The sequence below is a fragment of the Micropterus salmoides genome, unplaced genomic scaffold, assembly GCF_014851395.1.
Source record: "Micropterus salmoides isolate LMB-PRFRI ecotype aquatic unplaced genomic scaffold, ASM1485139v1 Ms_hic_scaffold_16, whole genome shotgun sequence".
NCBI lineage: Eukaryota > Metazoa > Chordata > Actinopteri > Centrarchiformes > Centrarchidae > Micropterus > Micropterus salmoides.
This window is the reverse complement of record NW_024040707.1, coordinates 9,859,840-9,884,937: the sequence shown is the minus strand read 5'-3', so window position 1 is coordinate 9,884,937 and position 25,098 is coordinate 9,859,840. Positions and strand designations below refer to the sequence as shown.

The window sequence follows — 25,098 nt, the reverse complement described above, 5'->3', positions numbered from 1 at the left end:
ATGTGTAGGTGTGCGCTTGCATTTATGTGTGTGTGTGTACTGTATGTGCAATGCGACTGGTGGGGGGTAGGCCTATTCATCTGTCTGGTGTGATTGTGGCTCTCTGTAACTGGGCCCAGGCGTGAGTATGCACTCTGTGATCTCCAAGATAAGAGTCATCCATCTGCTGTGTGTATCTGTCAGGGCCCAGGCAGCTCCGCTTATCGCTGCACTCATCCATTTCCCTCAATCATACTCACTCTATTCTCTTTTCTCATCCCTCTCTGTTCTCCCCTTTGCACAGTTCTGTGCTTAATCTTGATCAGCGGACAAGTAGACAATCACGCATACATGTACCGTGCCGTTGAAAAGATGCAAATGTGTGTGTGTGACATGCAGCTTCTGCAAATAAGCATGCATGCAAGGAGGTGCATAAAAGAATGCAAGCTTTCACAAGCAAACGTACAAGTATGTTGACGTGCAGAAACACACACACACACACACACACACACACACACAAAGGTAGTTGGTATTCAGGGCCCCTACTTCAACCTATCAGATTACCCACTATAGACGTGCCTCAGAGAGCAGCACAAGCCCCTTTCTTGCACACTTTACAGGAGAAAATTTCCTTGCCAACATCAATCAGACAGATGAAGAATAAGCCGCTGTGTTTTATCTTTTCATTTTTCAGTCTACAGGGAATCAGTTGTGAGTAGCAGATTCCGAGGAACTACATGCACGAAACGTGAGAGCATGAAGCAGCACAACAAAATGATTTGTGTACAGTAGCAACACCGGCTCAACCAAGGGGAGTGTAGTTTACACTGGGGAATCCATTTAGGCTTATGCCACCCCATACATAACAAAGGCTTCCCAGACAAACCTCAGACCACAAAGCTGCCTGAGCATGGCTTTGTTGTCCCAGCAATCTGTATGTAGTTTGTCATGATCAATATTGTAGGAACCAACCCCATTATTAATTCATAGTGATAAAAACATGTTGTGCTTCAAGGGGGGCTGAATAAAGCTGCTTCACAGAGGAGACAAAGAGTGTTTCACGTGGGATCATTTCATGGGGTATAACACGTTTCCATCATCAGTATTAATAGTATATGCCCATCCTAGACTGCATACCCTGGGCGCTGCTGGGCTACAGCAGGACAGGTTTTTGCTGGTGGAATATTTATAGCTGTGCATTAAAAGTGGAATCAAGGGTTTAAGTGTACCATTGCAAAACCGCTGCTGTTCCTTTGTCTGGGCCTGTCCAAAAATGTCTTGCCCAGGGCTATTTGCAGTGCTACATTCAAAATGTCAGATATCACAAGCTGCTGTCATATCAGATGTGCAATACATCAGAGAACAGCTTTATCTGAGCGGGTTTTGTTTGATTCTTCTCTTCAAGAAGAACATGATCCGGCCAAGCATACCAGAGACGTGACTTTTATGGCAATACGTCACACATTTATACTTTGTTATTAGGAGTTCTGAGGATTTGAAATGGTTTAGTACAGGAAATATTTAAGTACTTCTCATTTATGCACATCTGAAAGCTTAAATACAGGCATTAAGTACTATCTGATATACTGCAATCACCCATAACTAAAATGAACACCTGCAGCCTAACAAGACATTTGACAATAATCTGAACTACACTGCCATCTTGTGGTTGTGATACGCATATTCCAGTTCAGTGTGAACAAGCTTATTGTGCAGAAATATTTGCTTTTGTTGTACAAAGTTACTGCATATGTTAAGCACAACAGACAGCAAGGTGAAACATCTGCCTATTTTATTAGGTCGAAGTCAAAAGGTGGACATTTATTTTTAAGCAAACATAATTTACCAAAGCAACAAGTAGGTTGGTATCTTTAAACTACAGTGTTCTATAAAACACAGCACACAAAATATAACTTTCTGATCATGTTTATGAAAAAACTCCAGATTATTTGATAAATGTATCCATGGATTAAACATGTGTACTTGTCTCATCCAAAAGACAACGCTGAATTATTATTTACAGGTCATTGCTAAGAAAAGTAAGCAAATACAAATACTAGTTTTGTTACAGTGCACCCCATTATGTTACTGTGAACTTAACATTTACCGACACTGTGCACAGAAAAAGCCATGTAATGTAATGTAATCATCCCGCCTTACACTTCATGCTCACGGGCATGCCATAATGTGGACGTGTAGAAAAACAATGTAATAAATACCATCTTTTTAAAAAGAAGATAACACAAAATCTTAAGACACATTACACAAAAACAAATCTTAAAATGTTTTAGAAAGCAAATTTAAATTAAGTTAAAATCTAAAGAAAAGAAAAATACAAAATTCAGCTACTTATTGTAGGAGCGTGTTAGAAAAATGTAGGAACCCACAGAAACATTGGTCAAACTACGCAATGATTTTAAACAGATTGTTTATATGGTGTTAAAAGATGGACGTTGGCGTGTAACAAGACTGAACACATAGATGAAGAAGGAAAAACACAGGTAGCATATTAAAACAATATTTTTGCTCCTATTTACTACAGTAGAGTTCATGTTTCCTTATAGCCACAATAACCAGAGTGTAAATGTCTGAAAATCAGTAAGGTTCTTTCAATAAAACTACCACCATGATCATCCCTGAGAACAAATTTTGGTTCAGTACTCAGTGCATCTGAAATGTACTGTCATTATATCAATTTAGTGACAGGTTTCTCTCGTCACGTCAATTCTAAAAACAGCCAAAACTTTGCCTTGAAATGACCACTAATAATGCCACTGACAGTTTCTGCATTATCAATTTGAAGAATTTGCAATGCAAAATTTTATGCCAACAAGTAGCGGTAATCAAAATCACACCGGCATGTGTGTAGGCTGCCGTACGACACTCCTCGTTAAAGAGAAGAACACTACTTGTATGAACCGACTGGCACCTGTTTAGAAAAAAACATTTTGCAAAAAGTGAATCAGAGTACATCAGAATACACAGTACCGACTGTATAAAATAGAGGGGAAAACATGCTGCCTTGGCTTCATTATCATAGTTAACCCTGATTTAAAATGTTGTTATGTATTTTAGGTATAAAACAACAAAAACTGATTCTGTGCATAAAAATGACAATAAATTGCTCTGGTACTCTCAGCCAAACTAGGCATCCTCTTCATCTTCCTGGTCACTGGTCCCTTGATGACTTGGACTCTTCATCGACATTCTTCTTTACTTCTTTTCAAGCCTCCTCCTCTTCCTGCTCACTGTCATCAGAGCCTATAGTACAAAAGTAAAATGGTTATAGATTCAGGGGATCCTTGCTGATAAGAAATATGATTGTAACTGCACACCAAACCCCTTAGAGTTAATGCAAAGCTCAGTCACACTGTAAAATAAAAAGCAATATAATCAAAAAGTAGAAAATATGAAAAGTAAGATGAACTGCCACCCCAGATAGCGGTGAACTTGCAACGCTGCAGTTAAGAGTGAAGTCTTACCGTCAATCACAATTTCTCCACCATCCTCCTCCTCCTCTGGGCTCTCATCTGAGGAGGAGATATTTCCTGTCTATTCAGTTTAGCCTGCATTACCCAGACATTTATATTTAAGCTACAACACAAGCCAGTCAATGTGATGCTAACAAGCCCTTGGCCTCTCATTCACAACATGAGCAACAGCAAACAATGCGGATTTCAAAAACAGAATCAGCTATCTGCTGACATAAATTCTGAAAATATACTAAAATAACCTTAAAAATACAAATATATCGATAAAACATCAAATTTAATGTGAAAAGATGTTTCTGCATCATTGCTTATAAATAACTGGTCACTGTACTCCAACCTGCTGTGTGGACCAGAAGGGTTTCAGCTGTCTTTAAAAGTTCTACTGTAGTACTTACCAGCGCTTTGCCCCCTCTCCTCCTCCCCCTCCTCCTCTTCCTCCCCCTCCTCCTCTTCCTCCTCCTCTTCCTTACTGTGGCCTTGTTCAGGCTCACCAGCTTCCTCGCCAGGCTCATCATCTGAGTCCGAGATCACCACACAGTCATCGCCATTACCGTTGTCAGCTGCTCGTGCCCCGCTGCCACTGCTGGAGGATAAACACACACACACACACACACGTGTTAACAGTACACAGACTCATTGATTTGGTATGCATCCCACCTGGTCTTACCGGCAGGAAGAAAAGAAAAAAAATAAAGAAAGAATCTCTGTCTCTCAGGAAACTGTTAAAAGTTTACACATGACCTGTAATTTCAACACCCTGGGGCTGAGAATATTTGTAGAATTTATAGCTTAATAAGTGCTTTGTCCACTGAAGACACATTACACTATGTGTCTGTGGCTTTATTACACATATGTTTTACCTGCCGTTCTCCCTCGGTTCCCAGAGCGGAGTGAGGTAGTATCTCAGAGGGTCTCTGTATAGGTCGTCCTTAAGTATCTAAAAACCAGCACAGAGGTAATTTCACTACCACACGTTTATCATAAACAGGCAAGTTGACACCCCCCCCCCCCTAAACCATTCAGACTTGAGCCCTCTTCCGGCACATACTGATTTCAAAGATGTCATAATAACATTGAAAAACAGATGCAGGTTGGCAGGTCTGATTACATGTCACTTGAGTCAACCCCCGTTAACAAATCAAATCTCTAAAAAGGTGGCAGTGTTATTGCCATGCTCAACTCAGCTGTACCTGTGCAACATCATCTTGTCCTGGGTTGCTATGGTCACTGAACCAGCTGAAAAAGGTCTGGTAGACCCCACGTGACGACTTTCTGGGTTCACTGTGGGTAGTCAGGTTCTGTCCACGATGCCACAGAATGGGGTTGGAGAATGACATGGGAGATCCTGAAACATGAGCAGATGGTGATCCAGAATTTTCATGGCCATGTAGAGATTAGTTAGCCTCAAACTCTTTTTTTTTTAACCACTCAAAATAAATGAGTGAAATGTTTGTTGCCACTGTGATGCAATGAATGTGTTGCTACTTGTTTTTTATTCCAAAATATGACAGAATGTACCCTGGTTGAAATGTAATATTTTAGATGGGTTTGCCAGTTTCTTGTACCAAATGAAAAACAAAATGTACATAGAAAACAACAATATTTTATTATGTACCTATATATATTATCACCTGGATCTACAATGTAAATTATATTTATAGTGCCATGATGCAAAGTCTTTTACATTCATTTCTGACAACTTAGTCACCACATATTAATTTTTACCTCCCATCCCGAGGTGCAGCTCCTTCATGATGATGTTGTTCTGGAAGTACGGGTTCCGTCTGAAGTGGAAGCGGATCCTGTAGCCCAGTTTATTGTTCTTGAAGGACTCGATCTGAAAAAGACATGAGGCAGTGTCTGACTGTTGCTACTAGCATATATACAATGGTCAAACTCAAAGAACACACCAACTTTTCCTACCTCAAGATCAGTCATGTAACTAAGAGCATCTTCATCATTCTCGTCAATGTGAGCTGAGAGATGAGGATGGTTCAGCAGCTGGCACATCTAAGTTAAGAAACAACTCACAATCTGTTGATTTCAATTACTCAAACACAACATATGAATGGAAAAAGAGGTAAAGTTTTACATTTAAAAGGATACAGCTGTCACCCAGAAGCCAGGTATAGTTTTTGTGATGGAGCTGCGCTGATCCAAATGTGGGCGCCGCTGACGACTAATCTTCAGCTCCAGCCGCTGGTGAAGCCGGGCACTTTTCTTCTCAAGGGCTTCCAGTCGCATCTGTACCTGCGCCAGGAGAGCCACCGACTGTCTCATCTCTGGGGCCATCTTAACCGATACAATGGCACACTCCCCGTCATCATTGTCCTCGTTGTCTGATGGGAATGAGGAGCTAGGAGTGGAGGAAGATCCGGACATGGATTCATCGCCTTCATCTGCTTGTGGCACATCATCTGCATCTTCTCTGTCAGTACTATGCACAGATGTGGAGCTATCTGCAGCAGCTGCCTGCGTTTTAGAGCCTGCTCTTGAGGACTGGTGGCCCCCACGTTGCTTGAATTTGTTACCCTGTTTCACCGGTTTCGCCTTTTCAGATGAGCAAGGAGTCTCTTGACTGTCTTCCCCGTCTCGTCCTGTGAGACTGGCAAGTGCTTCAGCAGCTGCTATTGCTGCTGAGTCGGACTGGTCCAGAGGACTTGCGGGACGCTGCTTTGTTCCTACAGTATTCTCCGTGTTGTTCTTTTTGTCAGCAGATCCGCGTGCATCTGAGGACTGTGGTTTTTCGATGTTGCTGGCATCATGACCGCCAGTATTGGAGCTGTTAACAGGCAGTACACTGGTGCCATCTGTGCGGTCTGAACCCTGATCTGATCTCACGGCAGCTTGTTCTTTCTCACCATCTTTAGACTGCCCCTCGCTCCGAGCAATTTCTTTACTCTCGGCTTCACTGTTTTTGAAACTTTCCGAAGTAACCCCCGCTTCATTTGATGCGTCACTTACTTTTGTGGACTTGCAGGGAATCGTGCTGCCTTCATCGTCGTCGGGTGATGGACACCGTTTCCTCGATGCAGAGTCAGCGGACTGTTTGCAGTCCGTCAGTTCGCTCATGCTAGCTAGCTAGCCAAATAGCTAACAAGCTAGGTAGCCTGCAAGCTCAACTAAAGGAAACTTAAATGCAATCAAACCACTAAACTAGCTACTTAGATACCAGCTGTGATTTTGTTACTCTGATCGTCATGTAACCTACATTCTCACTGAAGCTACAACAGGAAGCAGCTCTTGTATTTCTCCGCGGCCTTGCGGAACGTTAAAAATTAGCAGGTTGTTGCTAACGTTAGTTAGCTCACGTTACCCAATTCGTATGTGCTCGCAGTGACGCCCGCTCCACATTTTCACGAATAAAAGTCCACCAAGGAAGGTTCGGTCCAAATTATCAAACCGTTTCGTGCTGTGCCGCCTTTAGTAACAATTCGCGTTCTTTATATGAGTTTATGTTTGCATTATCCGTTAGCTTACTATCCGTGCACCGACATGACAGAAAAACAATCCTGTGATTGGCTACGGCACGCCGCGCTAAAACCTCTCCACCAATCATGTACAAGGGCGTGTTCACATGTTAATCTCTCTGTAACAGTGGTATAACTGCGCAGCGAGCGGTGCAGCCAGGCGGCAGCTGATGACTGTTGTCGTCAATTAATGTAAAATGTCCTCTATACGTTTAACCGACAGTATAGAACATACTGTAAATTAAATTTCACAACTTATTATCTGTGGGTGTATCCGTTGTACATGCAATAAGAAAATGTCGGAAATTTGTAAATAATCTCACATATGGTTCATGTCCTCAAATGTCAAGGAAAGTGTCAACAAGGACTTGGGTTTGTAGACTATGTGCATGAATTCGATGGACGACCCATTCGATAGGCATAAATGGTTGTCTGTGTGATGGTTTATATCAAGAAAAAAAACGGACGCACACAACTATGGCCTCATATAATCATAATGATAATAAATGAATAAACAGCATTTATACAGCACGTTTCACCACAAATTTGTGCAACAAAGTGCTTTACATGGTTGAACAGTGATTTGCGTGTTGTAATATATTAGCCTATATATTAAATAGCAAGTAAAGTAACGATCTGCATGTTAACAATTTTCGTTTTATAGACTTTCAATCATGACTGTCATGGTGATGCAATAGACTCCATCCTGCAATAGGCTAATTTCCAACTGAAGATGTCTGTGCCCATAGATAGGTTTAAAATGTGTCATACCTTCGTAAGAATTGGCTGATATCTTATTACTTTAATAGCTACCTCATGTCCAGTTGTGGGCGTTTAGCCAGCCCGAACCAAACGGAGCAAGGGGGAGTCGCAGGATTATACCAACTTAGACCAACACATTTGGGGCATGGCGAGTAGGTCAGTGCTAAAATTAGAGGCTGCTCCTTCCGCGACAGCAGCCAAATTGCGATGCATAAAGCCATGTAAACCAGGGGATACACAATCACAAGTGCTGGCAGTAAAGTCACGTTTTCCATGGGTGACATTTAACGCCGCGCCGAAGAGGCTCTGTGCGTAACGCAGGAACAGTGCACGCGCTGGATCTACACTGGCCACTGCTGCGCAAATCACAGGCTATTTGGTAGTGTTTTTTGGAGACGCCATATGTACTCTGTTCAGCGAACAGCTTCCATGAGTGTACACTTCGGCAACAATGTCTTTTTTAACCATACCAAGTCAAGAGGGGCTTTTTACCACGATTAAAGCTGGCAAGTCAGGCGAAGCAGCAGAAAGTAGGTCCCCTATAGACGATGAGGATAATAATAATAATAATGATAATGATGATGATGATGATGAAGACGATGACACCGAGAACGTCCGCCTCATCCCAAGATGCTCCCCGGTGCCCAGAAAGCGAGGCCCGTCCATCTACGATGAGACTGCTGAGTATTTGCGGATCCACTTGGCGCTGTCTAACATAAAGAGAGTGTCGTTCGCCGATACAACAGGTGGGGATCTGGTGGATGTGAAGGAATTTGTTGCTTTTGATTCGGACGAGGAAGGGGATAGTGCAAGGTGGGAAGAAGAGGAGGCAAAGTATCGAAAGCGAGAACCGACCTATCAGGTGCACCCAGAGTTTAACGTGCCCACAGAGAGTGCCCTGCTGCAGGCTGTGCACACTCATAAAGTGGAGGTTGAGCAGATGTCTCCAGTAGAGAATGAGCCATTTGCATTCAGTGGGGTAATACGAGTCCTGAACATCTCCTTCCACAAAGCAGTTTATATCAGATCGACCATGGACAACTGGGCTACTTACTATGATCAACCAGCAGAGTATGTCCAGGGATCCCATGATGGGGACACAGATCAGTTCTCCTTCAAGCTGTCTTTTGCACCACCTTATATCACACATGGCTCTCGCATTGAGTTTGTTGTTCGCTATGAAACCTCTGATGGGGATTACTGGGCTAATAACTCCTCTATGAATTATGTGGTAACTCTGCACCTGTCCTGTGAAGATGATTCAGCTCAGACAAACCTCGACATGCAACAAAAAAGAGGTATCCTGAAGCCTCCAAAAGCTTACAGGTAAATCCCCTGTCATGTGTGCTTTCATTTGTCAGACACAGATCAAGGGATACAAATGTAACAGACCAATTGTGCGATATTTTGGCTACTGTCTGTCCAATATTCCTTTGCCCTTTGACCTCCACAGATTGATCCGCTTGCACACTGTTCATTATAGGTAAAACCTCAGTCTGCTTTAAGGTGTGTCAAAGATGCAACCTTCTAATCAAAGGGAAAATGAAGATGCTCAAAGGCATAATCATTTCTGAATGATAAAACTTTGACCCATGTAACCAATGAATTGCCTAACTTTGGCGTAGGTTCTATTTTAGCCATCAATTCATAAAGAGATAGATGTAAACAAAGTCATAAAAGCTTTGGGATTGTGCAACAGCTGCAGAGCACCAATTGCCTTCTAATTCCCTTTGAGGTTTTGTGCAATGGGTGTTCAGCACCAGTAGTTCAGTAGTTTTGCCTGGAAAGACTACGTTCAGCATAGTAGGAACTAAGCAGGATTTTAATAAACACAGTTACGCAGTCTGTTGCATAATAAGAGCAAAGTATCAAAGTTATCCAGTGTAGTGTTCATACATGCTTATGACTGATTTGACTCGTTACACTACTCTGGTGTCTTAACTTCACTCTGCAGGGAAAAATAGAAAGAGTTTTCGAGGGAGTAGGCTACCACCACCCGCCAGCCCCCCACCCCTCACCAGAATGCCAATCCTCCAGTGGTGTGTGAGGGCAATCTAAATAGGCAAAGGGCAGGTGTCGTTTTCAGGCCTGACGTTTCCCTGCAATAAATTTACCTCTGACCTTTTCTATCCGAGTCATCGGGGGGGGGGGGAGAGCAATTTCAGTGGAACAGATTGGCCTCTTTCCCTTGTGTAATCAGAGACTGACCGACAGACCCCTTCTCTTCCTTTTTTACTCCATAAAGTCAACTAATCCCTGAGAGGACAATTTCAATGCCTGGTGTATTGTTAGATCAATGTGAAAGTGCGTGATGAATCTCACAGTGATGGAGACACAAGAAAAGATCCCCCAAGCTTACAAGGACCCATAAAAGGAGCAGACAGGGTGTAAACTGATGTAGTTTTCATGTAGGTCTTCTCTGCTGTAGCTGTTTGAAAGCAGGAAGGGGCCAGATGGGTTGTTAGGGATGGATGAGTCACTGATTGAAAAGGAGGAGTTTAGGGAGCAGAAACTGTACTGGCAGACCTACCATAGCAACCATTATAGATTCATTAGGTGCTTTGAAGTTCACTGATAATTGGATTTTAACGCATTAACAAGGCAGCCAGTGGGAGGAAAGGTTACTATGGCACAAGCCTAGACGCTAGAATGTATTACTTGTTAACATCAATTACGCGTACAGTAGGTTACACATACCGCTGGTTTAGTATACATTAACTGAAGTGTATTCACCTCAGGTAAATATAGATATCACACATTAATGCAGTGAATACTGAGGCGAGAGCAGGAACAATGCTGTATTTCTATAAAGTCATGTACACAAATGGACATTTTCTTGTCTTGCTGTCCATCCAGAGCTGCAAACTGAGGATATCTTTTTATTTTAAAGGTCTCACCTACTGCATCCACCCCAATGTCAACCACTATGACACTGTATAAAGATGCCTCTATACACTGTGCATTTGTATAATTATTATCAGGTCTTGTGTTTGAATTAAAACGATGTTGTTTTCTAGGCACTACATCTATGTGTAAAGTTATGTAGACATTTGGCTGTGTGTTTTAAAGAGTGTACCAGTGAACAGTTTTGTCTTATTTTTGTACATCTTACAACCCAAATGTCTCTCCTTTCTTTCAGTATGAATGATGTTTTTGATTCAGAGGATGACCAGGAACTGGTAGAAGGTACATTATGAATGTTGTTGTCACTATTGACATATCAATTAACTGGAAGACAAAAGTAATTAAACAGTAATACAATGAATAATTTTATATATGCTGGTATTGCATTGACAGAGTCTTTTGTGTAAGAAGACATCACACAAATGTTTTTATCGGTGGAGTGCCCCTTTTATTACTTATACTGTTGATAAAATATGCTGATTAAACAAGTTTATTGCTTTTTCTCTATTCAGACTAATTAGGCACCCACAGCATAATTGTCTATTTTACATCAGCAGAAGAAGCAGGGACCTCCAGGTCTGGACTTGACAGACCTACTGCCATCTGCCCGGTGATCATACAGCCGGAGATTGACATAGAGGTAAGCATAAAGTTAGAAAAATTGGAAAGAAAGGTAACGCTTTTAATGAAAGAAATTATTAACTAACAGGAGCGTTCATCTGGGTTATTTTCTTTATGATTTTTCTATGGCAAAAGTCAAAAACAGTCCATCACAAAATTTACTTTCCAACAGAGGACCCACATGTAACAAATCACTTATCGGATTAATTTGAAATTATCTTGATTGGCATGCAGTTGTTAACACATTCCCATTTAACAGGTAAGCAAGCTAAGTGCTTTATTCCTTTAAGTGAGTCATGTCTAATAAAACATAACAAACATTTCAGTTCAACTTTTAAAGCTTATCATCATTGGCTTGGTTGTTTATATTGTTCACAGCTCATTGAAGCTTCAGCAGCACCTTAGGTAATGTCTCGCTTCTCACCACTGTAGCACGAGTACTGTATGCTCTTTTCCATGTCGGCTTCTTATTGTAGTCATATCTTGATGCATGCTGTTTATGTTTTTGCACCATTTAATTTGAATTCATGTCTTTTTCACTTGTAAGTGAAACTAGGGCTGGACGATTAATCAGTAAAAAACAGTTAAACAGTAATCAAAACGATATTCAGAACCCCTAACCAACGTAATTTTCCCTTGTTGGTTATTTTGTTTTGTAATCCTATTAATATTTCCCCCAGTGTGTGTGTGTTGTTGTGTGTGCTTTTCCCTTAAAAACATAGATACAACCTTACTTTCTACCGCTTGCTCTTTCATTCGCTCACCCACACACTCTTACTGCACACACATTGCACTGCCTTCAAGACCTAATTAACTTCACTGCTCTTTTAACAGCACCTGTCACATAGATGTCCTTTGAAGAATGAGGCGAGGAAGCTAGCCAAGTATTGAGTGTTGCTGTGCTCGCACAGTGTGCGAGTGAAAACCATTAGTTGTGCATTGATATTAATGATCATGTGAAAGTTTAGTAGCGGCGGTCATTCATTTAGCAGAGGCAAAGCGCTGAATATAAGGGAACATGTCTCTGTTATATCTATTATTATGTGCACACCACAGATTGTCTTGCGCTGCACTTCTGAGGTCCACCTTTTGCGTTCCGTCAACATTAACATTTATATAATCGATTTATGACATTTGTAAATCGAAAAAACCCATCCCACTTTAATAGTTAAGCGTATTTATAGTACAAAACCTTGTTAGTGAGCTATGAGTGCAAAAAAAACCTAATAACTAAAAAACATTTTTGGTTAGTTCAATACTCGAGGTAAAATGTTCAATTAATCATGATTTTGATTTTGGGTCATATCGTCCCCCCCAGGACACAAATATTAACACCACGCGTAATCACGTCTAAGACCCTGTATGTGTACATTATTGTGATTATTAATGTGCCGTTGTCAAGGTGTTTAAATTGAATTTATTGTAATGTTGCTGAAATTCCTTTTAGACCATACACACAGTGTTGTATAGTGCTGACCCTAGTGCTAATAGTCCGATAATTTGGGAAATGTGCTTATTTGCTTTCTCGCTGAGAGTTAAATGAGAAGATTGATAGTCTTCTTTTTTCAGTCTTTATACAAAGCAACGCTAACCATCTCCTATTTAATGAACAGTATCGGAGTGGTATCAATCTTCTCATCTAACTATTGTCAAGTAATCATATTTCTCAAAATGACAAACTATGCCTTTAAATGTAGAGTTGCCAAGTTTGAATAAATTCATGGTACATACAATGAAGGAAACATTTTCTTATTAGTACAATGGTGGAAGAGAGAACTGTTGAGCTGCTTAAAACTAGGATTACTAGGGGGTTCACATTAACATCAAGTTGATTTTGGAACAGTTCTATACATAAAACGTATCAGACTGGAAGAAATGTGTATTTCAAAAGAAGGGAAAAGTTACATTTGGTTGGCATTAACACTGATTAAAGTACCTTAGATAGCTCATTGAAAAATAATTATACCATTTCACCTCCTAACAGAATGTGATCTGATACTACAAGTACAGTAAATCTGTAAGGCATGTACTCATCCAGCCCATCTTGATGTTTGTTTTACATCAGTATTCACATGCATGTTGTACCCCTTTGGCAGAGCATTAAAATGAAATGTCAGCCAGTCAACTACTGTGTGAACATCAGCTTCTTGCAATTGGTAGATGTTTTCCTTACATCACATGTCACCCAGTATATTCTGAGAATCTAATTCAGGGTCATTTAGGGGTTAGGCATTCAAATTGTATCATTCATAAGAAATTCATTCTCCAAGTTTTGTGTCATAATTTTCAAGTTAAATATCAGATTAATTGCCAGGATCATTAATGGTTCACGTGCTGAGCATTTTGTGTACAAAAGTTCAGTTGCCCTTCAGCGTTTTACTCATTTTGTGCTGCTACAAAGTAATTTCTTATTAGATTTCTCTCTGAGATTGACACAAAGTGCTCTCATGAGACAAGCTGAAAAGTTATTTATTATAAGTATTTAGCGTAAGTTTAAGCACAGAATTCCAAAAAACTTGCAGCATACAAAATTATACACTTTACTCATTGTTGTAATTATGTGATGTTTTATCCTCATAAAGGATACCAGGTCACAGCTGGATTTTCATCTGGAAACATGAGAATAACATGATGTTAAGTCTTAACATATTCATCTATATCTAACATGTGCTGTGTCTTAGCCCTTCTGTTATTTGTGTTTTATGTGCCTTGCTGTTGCACTTGTTCTTCTGGGTGATGTTTTTGTTATCTGTCTTTTGGTTTTATAGTGTTATGATTTCATCTCTGACCTTGGGTGTTTGTCACAGCAGCCCCATAGCTGGCAAAGAGCTCTTTTCTAGATTGTTACCTATTTTTCTCTTTCAACAAAATCAAGTGAAAATGAAAATAAGGGAGACGGTGGTAGTTCCAGTTCCTGGTGTGCAAAGGACAAACAACAATATGTGGAAATGTGTACATTGGATAAACTTGAAACTTAAATAATTGTGAAAAATTGCATTGATCTAATTTTCTTCTCCCTTGGATGGCTGTATGTAAGTATCTTTGGACTATCTATTTGCTCTTTTCCATTCTGACGAGGAAAGTCAAATAATGTATATTTTTGCAAGCCATTTTGAAAGAAGACGTCAGTCAATCCAATCATACTGCTCCATGTTTGCATGTCCTCACTATTACAATGTCAGCATGGGATCCATCTCACAGAAAAGCATTAATTTGCAGTAAAATGCTTTTCTTCTGTGTGCAATGATGTAAATGTGGAATACAAATAATTCCCTTTGTCTTTATACTCTCCTAGCTGTCACTGTTGTGTCACTGTTTTTCTTTAACAGATTGCAGTTCACCCATCTGGTCTCTCGGTCCCACCCAACCAAGAGCTTCCATCTGTTGATGGCACACTGTCCGCTCACACTGTATCCCCAGGTGAACAATTCCCTTGTATGTCTTCCGAAACCGCACTCCAAACTAATTCATCATTTGTACTCTGTGCCAGCGAATCAGCACAGCCTTTACCCAGACTCCACTGTGAATTAGGCAACCAAACGTCAGAGCAGACCATAGACAGTAGATTCACTACACTGCTGCCTGTTTCAACTTCTTCTCAACAAGAGTCAAGGCCGAGATCAGACAGCTCCCAGGCTGGTGAAGAGGAAATCCCTCCCTCAGAGGCCTCATGCATGCATCTTCCTGCCACAGAGACGATTCTGTGGCCAACATCAGGAGAGGACGGATTGACCGACAGCCCAGCCAGTCGTCCTTGTCCTGAACTGCCTGCTGAGTGCGTCTCTGCTCCCAGTGTGACTCAGGCCTTTGATCGAGAGGTTGCAGTGGGATTGAGGGAATTTGTTGCTGGATTATCAGAAGGTTCCACCACATCTGCTGCACATCATGAAGGCAGTACTCCTGCACTCTTTACTCCTGTGGCAAAGCAGGCATCTCTGGGAGCAAAAGGTGAAGCTCCACCGTCACCTGAACTCACAGAGAACCCCTCCAGAAATACAGGTGTCACTGAGGTGAGCCCAAACTTAGCTCTTCAGTTTGTCTCAGCCTGGGAAGAGAAGGAAGATGCTCCCCAGATTTCCCCAGACACATTATTAGAGAATCTACCAAACACGTTGTCAGAGGTGTCCGAGCTTCAGTCTGAGCATGACATAAACAGGAATCTGATGCCATCCATTGTTTTTCTCAGTGGAGTTGTCTCCCTCTCGATAGTGTTACAGGAACCCACCGCCCTCTTCATCATGGGACTACTTTTTGTCTTGCACCATTTGTGATTACTAAGTTTACTTTGATCTATTTTCAAGTTAAGTGCCTTTGTCGTGATTCGAAAATAAGACATCAAGTTAAAAAAACACACAGTGTCCTGTTGAAGTTGGGTATTACTACGTGATTGATTTTTAGATTAATATACATTTTCATCAAATGAAAAATGTTCTGTGTACAACTTATGTGTATTACCATGAAAAGTCCAATGCAAGGAGAAAGTAATTATCCACATATTTTATGCATTCTGTCAAAAATGAAGTTATACGATAGTAGTCAATTTCAACAACAACATTGTCACTCTTAATACTAAAACACGGTGTATTATCATATATTTTTTGTATGTGGTCTTTAATTACTTTTTTCTTGTCATGTGGAGATAGTGTATGTGGTGTTATATTCTGATTTATCCAATCAGTATTATTATGCAGTTTATTTTTTTGTTGCCATTGTAGCTATGGTTGTTGTCTAACCACACTGCCATGATTTTAACTGTTGTGAATTCCACATGCTATTATGTCTTTAATGGGAAAAAACATTACCAAAGTGGGACACTAAAGAGACAAAGTATTTTGCCTTAATGCCCTTTAGCAAACATCTTTTTGAAATGGATGCTGCTTGAGGCACAAATCAAGTGGAAAAATGTCCAGTGTGACACATGAAAGCGATATTTACTGTTAGAAAACACCAGCCTTTTCAGTGTCTCCTCACTATTGCACATAAGTCTTCCTGTTGATTCTTGCTAGTAAACCCATATTGTTGTTGCACATTTTGTAGCACTATTTTGACAACCTCACAGATAGGCTGAAGCACTGAATGACATGTTTGAAGTGATGACAGTTTTTGCAGTGTAGTTCCATTAAACGTAGTCTTATACCCTGCATGGCTATGTTTCTGTTTATTTCTTCTTTTTTTCCATCCACTCTGCAGACATAATGTGTGCAAGACAGTTTGATGCACAGTAATGACATTTTGGAGAGACTCACTGACACACCACTAAAATAACATCAGAGCCTTTAGCGCCTCTGTCTCTGGAGCACATTCAGCTTTGCTTGAAGTGGAAATACACAGGCTGCAACCTGAGCTGCAGATAGAAGCCAAAGGTCATGCATTGCACTGAAGTCATGGTGTTATGCTAGAGTACAGCTCACACAGGCCATTGTAAAATGAGATTAGTGTTCAAAGGCTAAGAAGTCTCAGGAAACCTCCTCAGATGCCATTTGATGAGATGTCACAGGCCATTTCTGATTATAGTCATGATACACTGATATCTTAAAGACATCTTTATTATTTGACCAAGGGAGGCATTAAGAGTTATAAAAAACTATTTCAGTGTTTTACTGCTGAATTAATTTACTGAATCTTGTATTAACTTTATTAACTTTCAACCCACAAATGTACATGGATGTCAGGTATCCTTTGGATTATGTGGATTTTGTCTTGTGCAGAAAAAAAAGGTGTGGGAGTGATTCATTTGTGTGATGGTTACATATAGCTTGAGTGTGGAGAGTATTAAAAATTTAAGCAGACTTAAAACTGACCCAAGGAGGATAATCAGTGTGAATTCTACAACAGTCACTTTGAAATAATTAATGCCTTTTTAAGCTGTGATTTCAAAAGAGGTTCAGTGAGTGTTGTGACATTATTACCAAACAGCAGTTTAATGGGGTATTTTCTTATTCTTTATTTCTTTTTTACCCAATGCAATATCACTCTGAGGAGAAGTTAAGTGTGTTCTAACTGAGCTATTTCATTACAGGACACAGTTAAAACAGTTGTACTCAGAGATAATTAGCACGCATGGTCCACAGATGTTTGTTGACTTTATCTGGTCCATCACAGCCATCAATTAGCCCAAACTGAACTGTTAAGTCCACAGAATTTTGAAATCAAAGGTTAATGTAGACCTACTGCTTATCAGACAAGTCATTTTGTGAGTGGCGAGAGCATACATGTTTACTATTGAGTTTACTTTAATTTATTGCTCTTTCTCAAGTGCTTGATTTTGGACTTTAAGTCGAAGAATCAGAAGACACTTTTGTGGTGTCCTGTTGATCTAGCGGTCTTCATCCTTGCTCCTTGCCCCCCATGGGGACTTTCTTGCATCCCCCTATTCTATTACCTATGTGCTGTGGTATCAAATCAAGGTGTAATGTCCCCCAGAATAACACTAACTTTGTATAAGGACAAAGGAGGTGTGAGTGTGAATCAGCCAGTAAGAGGTTTGTAATTTACAAGATGTCCATCTCCTCGGTAGAAGATGAAACTTAATAAATTCTGAAGAAAAAATGTAGGCCTACATATAATTGTATAGAACAGAATTAATATAGTATATAGCCTACACATACATAATAAAACAATAAGTCTACAACTATGACAGCAGCTCTGTCAGGCTGTAGCCTACTTAGGCACAGGGAATTACCAAAATTTTTAGTATTCATCCTCTGGGGAATCAACTGACCAACATTACAATCCTTAGAGCCACACCCCAGCAAAATGTGAGAAAGGGGATAAAAGATGAAAAACTGATGAGTGAATGAAAGTGCGAGGTAACAGTTAGGGCCTATAATATTAGAATTTACAAGCCATCTGTGTTACACATGTTGCAAATTACAAACATGATACTATAGAGCAGCACTAGAAAATGGAAAATGAAAACACTTTTCACACTATTGTGTGTGGGGTGATGGTTGTGGTGCTGTTTTAGTTTCTCATGAAAATTCGAGTGTTATTATTTTATCCTGAAAAAGGAGGTCCAAAATCCTTCCAGAGGACCCAGAATCCCTTGCTACTGCCCTGGTGAGCCTGTCTGGATCATAATGGGGTCCAGTCAGCCCAGTCTGTCACCAAGGGCAGGAGACCAATGAAAGACATAGTTTGTTGACAGCTGGAGCTCCTCGCTGGAGAAAGCAGACGCGTCATACATGTTGCCGGAGAGAGACGGTTAGAATAAAACATCACTTTCAAGTTATGGCCCACAATACTGCACAGGTCTGCCTCTCTCTCTCTTTCTCTCTCTCTCTCCGAATAAAACCGACGGTTTCCGCGAATGTGCGAGCTGCCTTCTTGCAAGCAGCCATAATTGGGATTATTCAGGAATAATTCGCCTAATCCAGCCGCGTTGTTTTTGTTTTTCCCGTTTATTTGTTTTTTTTTTTTTTATTAATCGTGATTTCGACAGCATTGGTGATGTGAATTTCCTCGTGACATCGCTGGATTTGTCAGAAATGTATCTCTTCTGTCACGGAGGCTTTTATTGTGGACTATTGAGATGTAGTCCACCTTCGCTGGACAGCAAAACAAAGACTGCATATTAACAGTTCAGGGTAAATACATCGCCTTTTTTTGTTTTGACTGAAAGATGGGAAAGAGAGACGTATCGAGGCTGTTTTCTGTGTGGACTAATTGTTGTGGTGCCACTAGCCAATATACATGCCAAGACGATTCATTTAGGGGATGCGCGATCTTTTTTTCCTCTCTAACGTTTGTGGGTGTGTTATTATAACCATTGCAAATCTGACATCATTTTGGATATATGAACAGAACAAGATATTTTTTATCGCGTTTGTTTCTAGCCTTCTGGAAATCTATCTTCGACGTGATGCAACATAAAATCTGTTTTCTCGGATGCTATTCAGATACAGACCAAATGAACACATCCCTCTCTGTGAAACTGTAAAAGGGTGGCAGTGGATATTTTTTATACATATCTCTTATATATGGCTTAGCAGCAGAGTCCTCATCCTGGACTGTTTGATCAGCTGTTGATTATTAGATTGCCTCTGCCGTCTTATGTTTATTATATGTTGCTCAATTCGATTTTCCTAGCGATGGATTTATGCATAACAGGTGTTGTTTGAGCCCGAGAGCACAGCAAGAGCATGAGGCTTCATTATGTGTTTTTCTCTCGATTTAACAAACAGTGAAACAAAGCGACTGGGATCATTTTTTTGCTGTTGCCGTGAGAGAAGAACAGATCCCAAAATAATGAGGGGATGAAAGGTAGGTTGTCATCTCTCTCTCTCTTTCTCTTCCACACACATACACGCACACAAACACACACACACACACGCACACGCACACACGCACGCACGCACACACACACACACACACAAACACACACACACACAAACACACATCAGAGGTGATTTTGACACCTGTTCATCTGTTTTTCACTCCAGCCTGTGTTTTAGGCCTAGCTGACATGGCAGCCATCTAATCAGGTGAAATGGTATTTATCATGGTGGCAGAGGGCTGCTATGTATGGGAATATTAAGTCTACAGTTACAGTTACAGCAGTTCATATTATGTTTCATGGCCTACATAGACAAGGCCCACCCAGACACAGCTATGTTTATTATCACCTCATGCCTATAATGAGTTTTTTTAAAGGGAGGCTTTTTTTTTTTTTTTTTTTTATTTAAATGTTTTTAATCATGTCTTCTTTAACCACGGCTTTTTTGGCTCCTTGCTAAAACACAGAGGCCTGACTATGACAGTCACAATGATAACTTTCTCCTCCCGTTGAGTAAAAATCCACATTTCACACATAGGCCTACGGTAAAAAAACAAATGGCTGCCTGCTCTGCTCCATTATAGTCTCACATTTGTTATGTACTGTGAATGGTACAGATTACACCCTCTGCTCTTTAACTGACTGTCACGCACATACACATGCACAGAGCTGCGGAGAGAAACCATAAAATCGTCTTTGCTCATTTACAACATCTCTGTTTGTTGGACATGCCCAGTGTTGGTTGTACTGTGTCTGCTCCATCCCCCTGTACACCCCCATGCATTCACTCAAACACCCACACTTGCACAAAGTATGTGAGCTGTTGTATCTTAGCAACGGGCAAGGTAATTACTGAGAGAGCCAAGGAGCTGGCATGCTGTAGAGCTGCTGATCTGATCCCAACCATAGAGAAACAGGAAGGCAGAGATTTCCAGTGTGTTGCCCACCACAGCTCTTCTATATCACTGCTGCTAAATGTACGGTTTGTTTCCGTTTCGTGGACTGTTTTAGACCTAACAAGCAGGTCAGACATCTTGTTTTTCATTCTCCAAAAATATGTGTCTCTGTTCGCAGGTGGTGAGGTTGTGGACAAAGAGGAAAGATGAGTCTGTCATGTAGAAAAGATCCTTACGGCCTCTCCTTGTAAAGACGAGAGAGCCGAGGGAGAAGACGGCTGTAGGAAGATCAGTAGTGTTTATAAAGGGCCCAAACCAGGCAGGCTCTTGTGGAAGGTGATAGAATGTCTAACCAGAGCTTTGCCATCGATGGCCCCGGCAGTTTGCTGGCTGTGCTGGCTTCGCAGAGTGGACTGGCAAGAGGCAGCAGCAGCAGCAGCAACAGCAATGGTGGAGGAATCTCTGCCACAGATGTGTCTGCCTACTTTAAGCTGGTCTTCTTGGGTTTGATCATCTGTGTCAGCCTTGTAGGCAACCTCTTGGTCTCCCTACTTGTTCTACGAGACAGGACACTTCACAAGGCTCCGTACTTCTTTCTGCTGGACCTGTGCCTGGCTGATGCAGTTCGCTCTGCTGCCTGTTTCCCCTTTGTGCTGGTTTCCGTCCACAACAGCTCGGTCTGGACATACAGTGCCTTGAGTTGTAAAGTTGTGGCTTTTATGGCTGTGCTGTTTTGTTTTCACGCTGCCTTCATGCTGTTTTGCGTGGCTGTCACCCGCTACCTTGCCATTGCCCACCACCGATTCTACGCCAAACGCATGACCATCTGGACCTGTGCCGCCATCATTTGCATGGTGTGGACTCTGGCCGTTGCCATGGCGTTCCCACCTGTCTTTGATGTGGGGACATACAAGTTCATCCGTGATGAGGATCAGTGCATTTTTGAACACCGCTACCTGAAGACCAACGACACCCTGGGCTTCATGCTCATGCTGGCTGTGGTGGTCCTGGCCACCCACGGTTTCTATGCCAAGCTGCTGCTGTTTGAGTACAGGCACCGGAAGATGAAACCTGTCCAGCTAGTGCCAGCTATCAGCCAGAACTGGACCTTCCACGGTCCTGGAGCCACAGGTCAAGCTGCAGCTAACTGGATTGCGGGATTCGGTCGTGGTCCCATGCCGCCCACTCTGTTGGGCATCAGGCAAAATTTACACAATCAACACCGGCGGCTGCTCGGGATGGAAGAGGTGAGATCAGAGAGGAGGCTGGGCAGGATGTTCTACACCATCACCCTGCTCTTCCTGGTCCTCTGGGCTCCCTACATCGTGGCGTGCTTCTGGAGGGTGTTCGTCAAGTCCTGCACCATCCCTCACAAGTACCTTTCCATCACAGTGTGGATGAGCTTTGCCCAAGCCGGTGTCAACCCCATCTTTTGTCTCCTGCTCAACGAGGACCTGAGGAAAGTGCTGAGGGCTCACCTGCCCACTTACTGGAGGACTAAACAACACCTGCCCCAGGATGAGGCCTACTGCATTATGTAATAAGATATGAGCTTAATGAAGAGAATGTTTCAGGTTTTGAAGGAAAATTTGGAGAATAGGAGTGATGTAATGCACCTTGGTTAAGTGTCTGTTTTGTTGTTTTGCACAACAAAATCTAATTTTTGCCAACAAATGCAGGCACAGTGCCATTTCATTAAGAATGTTGATATTTGAATAAATGTGTCAGGTGCCAATGTTTGAACAGGAAAATAGAAACACCCCAGTAACACGTTCATGGTTTGTATTTCTGATGATGTACTGTATGATTAATATGTAGGAAAGATCACAACAATCACCACTCCAATTAAGTGTGACAGATGCCATTTTAAAATAATGTTGCCTTATTTCAGTGGGACACGCCCCAGAGCTTTCAACTGAGAATTTGTTTCTGTGTCACATGAGGCACAAAACAGACACACAGAAGGTTGAAATCCTTGAAGAAGTGTGCTCTAGACTGTGAATAGAAAGTGTTGATCAGAGCGTTACTAACTCTGAAACACATCAAGGAACTCAAAGGGTCTGAATGGACTGATAGACCACCCTGGACGCCTTTTCATGTAATTCAAAGGAGACTGCAGAATATCGAATGGACCCAATAACCTTGGATACATTTAAATAGCTGTTGTGAACCCAAGAAGCCCCTAACATGCTTGATTTTTTGGACTTGATTTAGGGCGTGTCAGGTTTCTTTGTATCATAAAAATTGCCTGTTTTCCTTTATTTGTAAACTATACATGTTAAGCAGATGACACTATTTTGAAATATGACTTGATTTCATATTGTATAGACTGTACAGGAATGTACATTCCTGCTTTTGTGTTTTTATATAGCAATTGTGTGTATGTGTGTGTGTGAGAGGAAGAGGTAGAAAGAGAAGAAAGGAGGGAGAGAAATAATGATGATAGAATAGGTTCCAGTAATATTGAGTCAGTATGAAAGCAGCCTCATCTTGGTGTCTCAAAATCATTCAGAATTGAACAATCGTCATATGGAAATGTATCCTTTAAATGGATTTCCGTGACTGAAAATGTAGTCTGTAGATGGATAATGAAAACGGGGACATAATAATTAGAAAACAACACTTGTACATTGCAAACAGGCCATAGGATTTAATGACTTGAATGATGATGTAAATTACGTCGTTTTAAAAAATCATTAGCAAATGAACATTTATTTGCAAATGACAGTCTTGGGAATGTTTTTAAAGTACTGTTATGCTCTCACCAGAATACAAAAAAAAAGAAGAAATGATGAAGTGGCACTTAATGTGAAGGAAACTTGAATGTTACCAGGCCCTCTTACATTTCCCCTCAACATAAATGTCACAATTCGAGTGTGAGATCACAGTAAGTTCAAAATCAAAACGCCTCAGACTGGATACAACCCGAGATGTTTGGTGTATGGAAACCGGCTTACACTACATTAAGTTGTCTATCCAAATTAAGATTCATGTAATACAAATGTCAGACCTACAGTATGTTAGGCATAGCTATATTTGTGCAGTCAATTTTCTAAATGTGGACACTCGCACAGCGTACTGTATTAGCATGCATTCCACTGCATTTCATAGATTCAAGACTGTGGATTACAACTTGTACAGATGTTGATATGGAAAGACGAAGTGAAAAGTGAACTGAGGTCCATAATTTTTACGTCTGGCATTCCTTCGCAAGATGAGATTCTGTAACTGTACAGTTTAACTGAGGTGGTTCTTTTGCCCACTCATCAATAAAGACTCTACTTTTGATGCATTCTGAGTCATGACCTGCCTGGATGTTGACATGTCTGGATCCCTGTGGAGAATACTTCACAGGAAATAGACCACTTTACAGTGTAAATAGCAAAAATTACATCATGTATACATATACCCAAAAATGTACATTTGCAACACATCAGTCTAGCTTTGCACACTTCACTGCCTGAAATGGAAAAGTCATATTGACACTTTCCTCTCCACTGAGCACTGACCAAACAACCAATGTAGAGTCAAAAGGATTTGTGATTTCTTATTCAAGTAGCAACCTTTCAAATCTGTGGAGACAGATGTATAATTACACAAAAACTTAATTGAAATTTTTTTTATTGTGAGACAGGGCTTGAACTGAAGAACTGTGTGAGAACAAAAGATTTGGTTGGACCCAACAAGTACGTTTCTTAAGCTGGCGTCCTGCAACAAAACTTAAAGTAAGATTGTACTTTTGCTAACAAGAGGCCAGTAGTATGGCTATGAATGAAAAGGATAAAAGATAATGCTAAATGCTAAAACAGTATCAGAAATAGATAAGAGTCATAAAGTCAAGAACATGACAAAGCAGTGTTGTACAATGTATAAACCAATACCTATTTAAAGTTTGCAACATTAGCTACTATACGCTACTTGTCATACCAGACCAGGTGGCTGTAGCAGCAAAACTCGACTGTATTGAATTGAGCAAAGCATGCATTCTCTTCTTATGAATTCAACATTTCACGTGTAAGAGGGAGACTGCGGTATTTTTACCTTCAAAATTTAACTAGTCTCGCTTCAAACAATTGAGCAAAAAACAAATATATTGGAACATCCTTGAAATGTGTTATAAAAACAGCCAAAAGAATGAGAGAACTCACATTACACGCTGAAGGGCATGCACAGTTTTGAATAAACTCCAAAGATGATGAGTTGTTTAGACTTAGATTTTAGTAGACTAAAAAACTAGCATTCGCCTTCATGCTCCAAAGCATGAACAGAACCTTGAAATGTGATTTTTTTTTTTACCACATCCTATAGATGAAAACATTTCATAAAACACAAAATCCATAAATGGTTACTGTAAAATAATGTAAATAAAAATTAAATGCTCCTCTGTACCAGGCTTTCCAAGCAGCAGCTGTGGAATCTTTTGTGTAAACTGAGAAATGGGTTTAACACGCAATCCAGTCTCTCAATAGACCAGAAAAAAACAATTCTACTGTTTAAAACTCACATATGCTTGTGGTATGGTAGGAAGAATAAAAGTTCATTTTACAAGTAAAACTATTACTGCTGATGATAGATAGCAGTGCTGACCATCGTATGAACATGTATTCTCTCAAAAAACAATTAGACTATATTTTGAATCTGAAAGAGAGATAATTTCCATTGTCTTTATTTGTGCGCTCAGACTGTGGCTGATGGAAAAG

At 40.8% G+C, this 25,098-nt stretch overlaps 3 protein-coding genes across 8 annotated transcripts; 2 read left to right on the top strand and 1 right to left on the bottom strand.

The window, feature by feature from the left end:
- Window positions 1-1,754: 1,754 nt before the first annotated feature.
- On the bottom strand, window positions 1,755-6,997 carry tspy (testis specific protein Y-linked). 2 transcript variants are annotated; one of them, XM_038722272.1, is made up of 8 exons: window positions 5,577-6,997; window positions 5,394-5,471; window positions 5,196-5,307; window positions 4,661-4,815; window positions 4,331-4,407; window positions 3,866-4,050; window positions 3,462-3,509; window positions 1,755-3,240 (listed from the first exon to the last, which is right to left on the bottom strand). In XM_038722272.1, exons 1-8 carry the CDS (start codon window positions 6,540-6,542, stop codon window positions 3,203-3,205), a joined length of 1,659 nt encoding a protein of 552 aa, XP_038578200.1. In that variant the 5' UTR covers window positions 6,543-6,997; the 3' UTR covers window positions 1,755-3,202. The 2 variants fall into 2 exon arrangements, with proteins under 2 accessions (XP_038578200.1, XP_038578199.1); XM_038722271.1 differs by having other exon boundaries at window positions 3,866-4,053; window positions 5,577-6,996.
- A 450-nt stretch (window positions 6,998-7,447) lies between these two features.
- On the top strand, window positions 7,448-16,368 carry si:ch211-167b20.8 (protein phosphatase 1 regulatory subunit 3A). Of its 4 annotated transcripts, none has more exons than XM_038722269.1 (5): window positions 7,448-9,028; window positions 10,842-10,888; window positions 11,161-11,246; window positions 11,606-11,632; window positions 14,557-14,690. In XM_038722269.1, the coding sequence occupies exons 1-4, from the start codon at window positions 8,154-8,156 to the stop codon at window positions 11,630-11,632; spliced, it is 1,035 nt and encodes a 344-aa protein (XP_038578197.1). In that variant the 5' UTR covers window positions 7,448-8,153; the 3' UTR covers window positions 14,557-14,690. The 4 variants fall into 4 exon arrangements, with proteins under 4 accessions (XP_038578197.1, XP_038578198.1, XP_038578195.1 ...); XM_038722270.1 differs by having other exon boundaries at window positions 7,449-9,028; window positions 11,164-11,246; XM_038722267.1 differs by lacking the exon at window positions 11,606-11,632 and having other exon boundaries at window positions 7,778-9,028; window positions 14,557-16,368.
- Window positions 16,369-18,399: 2,031 nt separating this feature from the next.
- LOC119906198 (probable G-protein coupled receptor 173) lies at window positions 18,400-23,690 on the top strand. 2 transcript variants are annotated; one of them, XM_038723751.1, is made up of 3 exons: window positions 18,400-18,813; window positions 19,411-19,489; window positions 20,577-23,690. In XM_038723751.1, the coding sequence occupies exon 3, from the start codon at window positions 20,743-20,745 to the stop codon at window positions 21,937-21,939; it is 1,197 nt and encodes a 398-aa protein (XP_038579679.1). In that variant the 5' UTR covers window positions 18,400-18,813; window positions 19,411-19,489; window positions 20,577-20,742; the 3' UTR covers window positions 21,940-23,690. The 2 variants fall into 2 exon arrangements, with proteins under 2 accessions (XP_038579679.1, XP_038579681.1); XM_038723753.1 differs by having other exon boundaries at window positions 18,400-19,489.
- Window positions 23,691-25,098: the final 1,408 nt, after the last annotated feature.

Bases quoted from the DNA above. Each gene is read 5' to 3' on its own strand.
- tspy (XM_038722271.1), bottom strand. From the start codon at position 6,542: ATGAGCGAACTGACGGACTGCAAACAGTCCGCTGACTCTGCATCGAGG. The intron at 4,054-4,330 runs GTAAAACATATG...TTTATCCTCCAG, and splicing joins GAACCGAGGGAGAACGGCAG to CAGTGGCAGCGGGGCACGAG. The intron at 3,241-3,461 runs GTAAGACTTCAC...TTTGTACTATAG, and splicing joins TGGAGAAATTGTGATTGACG to GCTCTGATGACAGTGAGCAG.
- LOC119906198 (XM_038723751.1), top strand. From the start codon at position 20,743: ATGTCTAACCAGAGCTTTGCCATCGATGGCCCCGGCAGTTTGCTGGCT.
- si:ch211-167b20.8 (XM_038722267.1), top strand. From the start codon at position 8,154: ATGTCTTTTTTAACCATACCAAGTCAAGAGGGGCTTTTTACCACGATT. The intron at 10,889-11,160 runs GTACATTATGAA...ATTTTACATCAG, and splicing joins TGACCAGGAACTGGTAGAAG to CAGAAGAAGCAGGGACCTCC. The intron at 11,247-14,556 runs GTAAGCATAAAG...TTTCTTTAACAG, and splicing joins AGCCGGAGATTGACATAGAG to ATTGCAGTTCACCCATCTGG.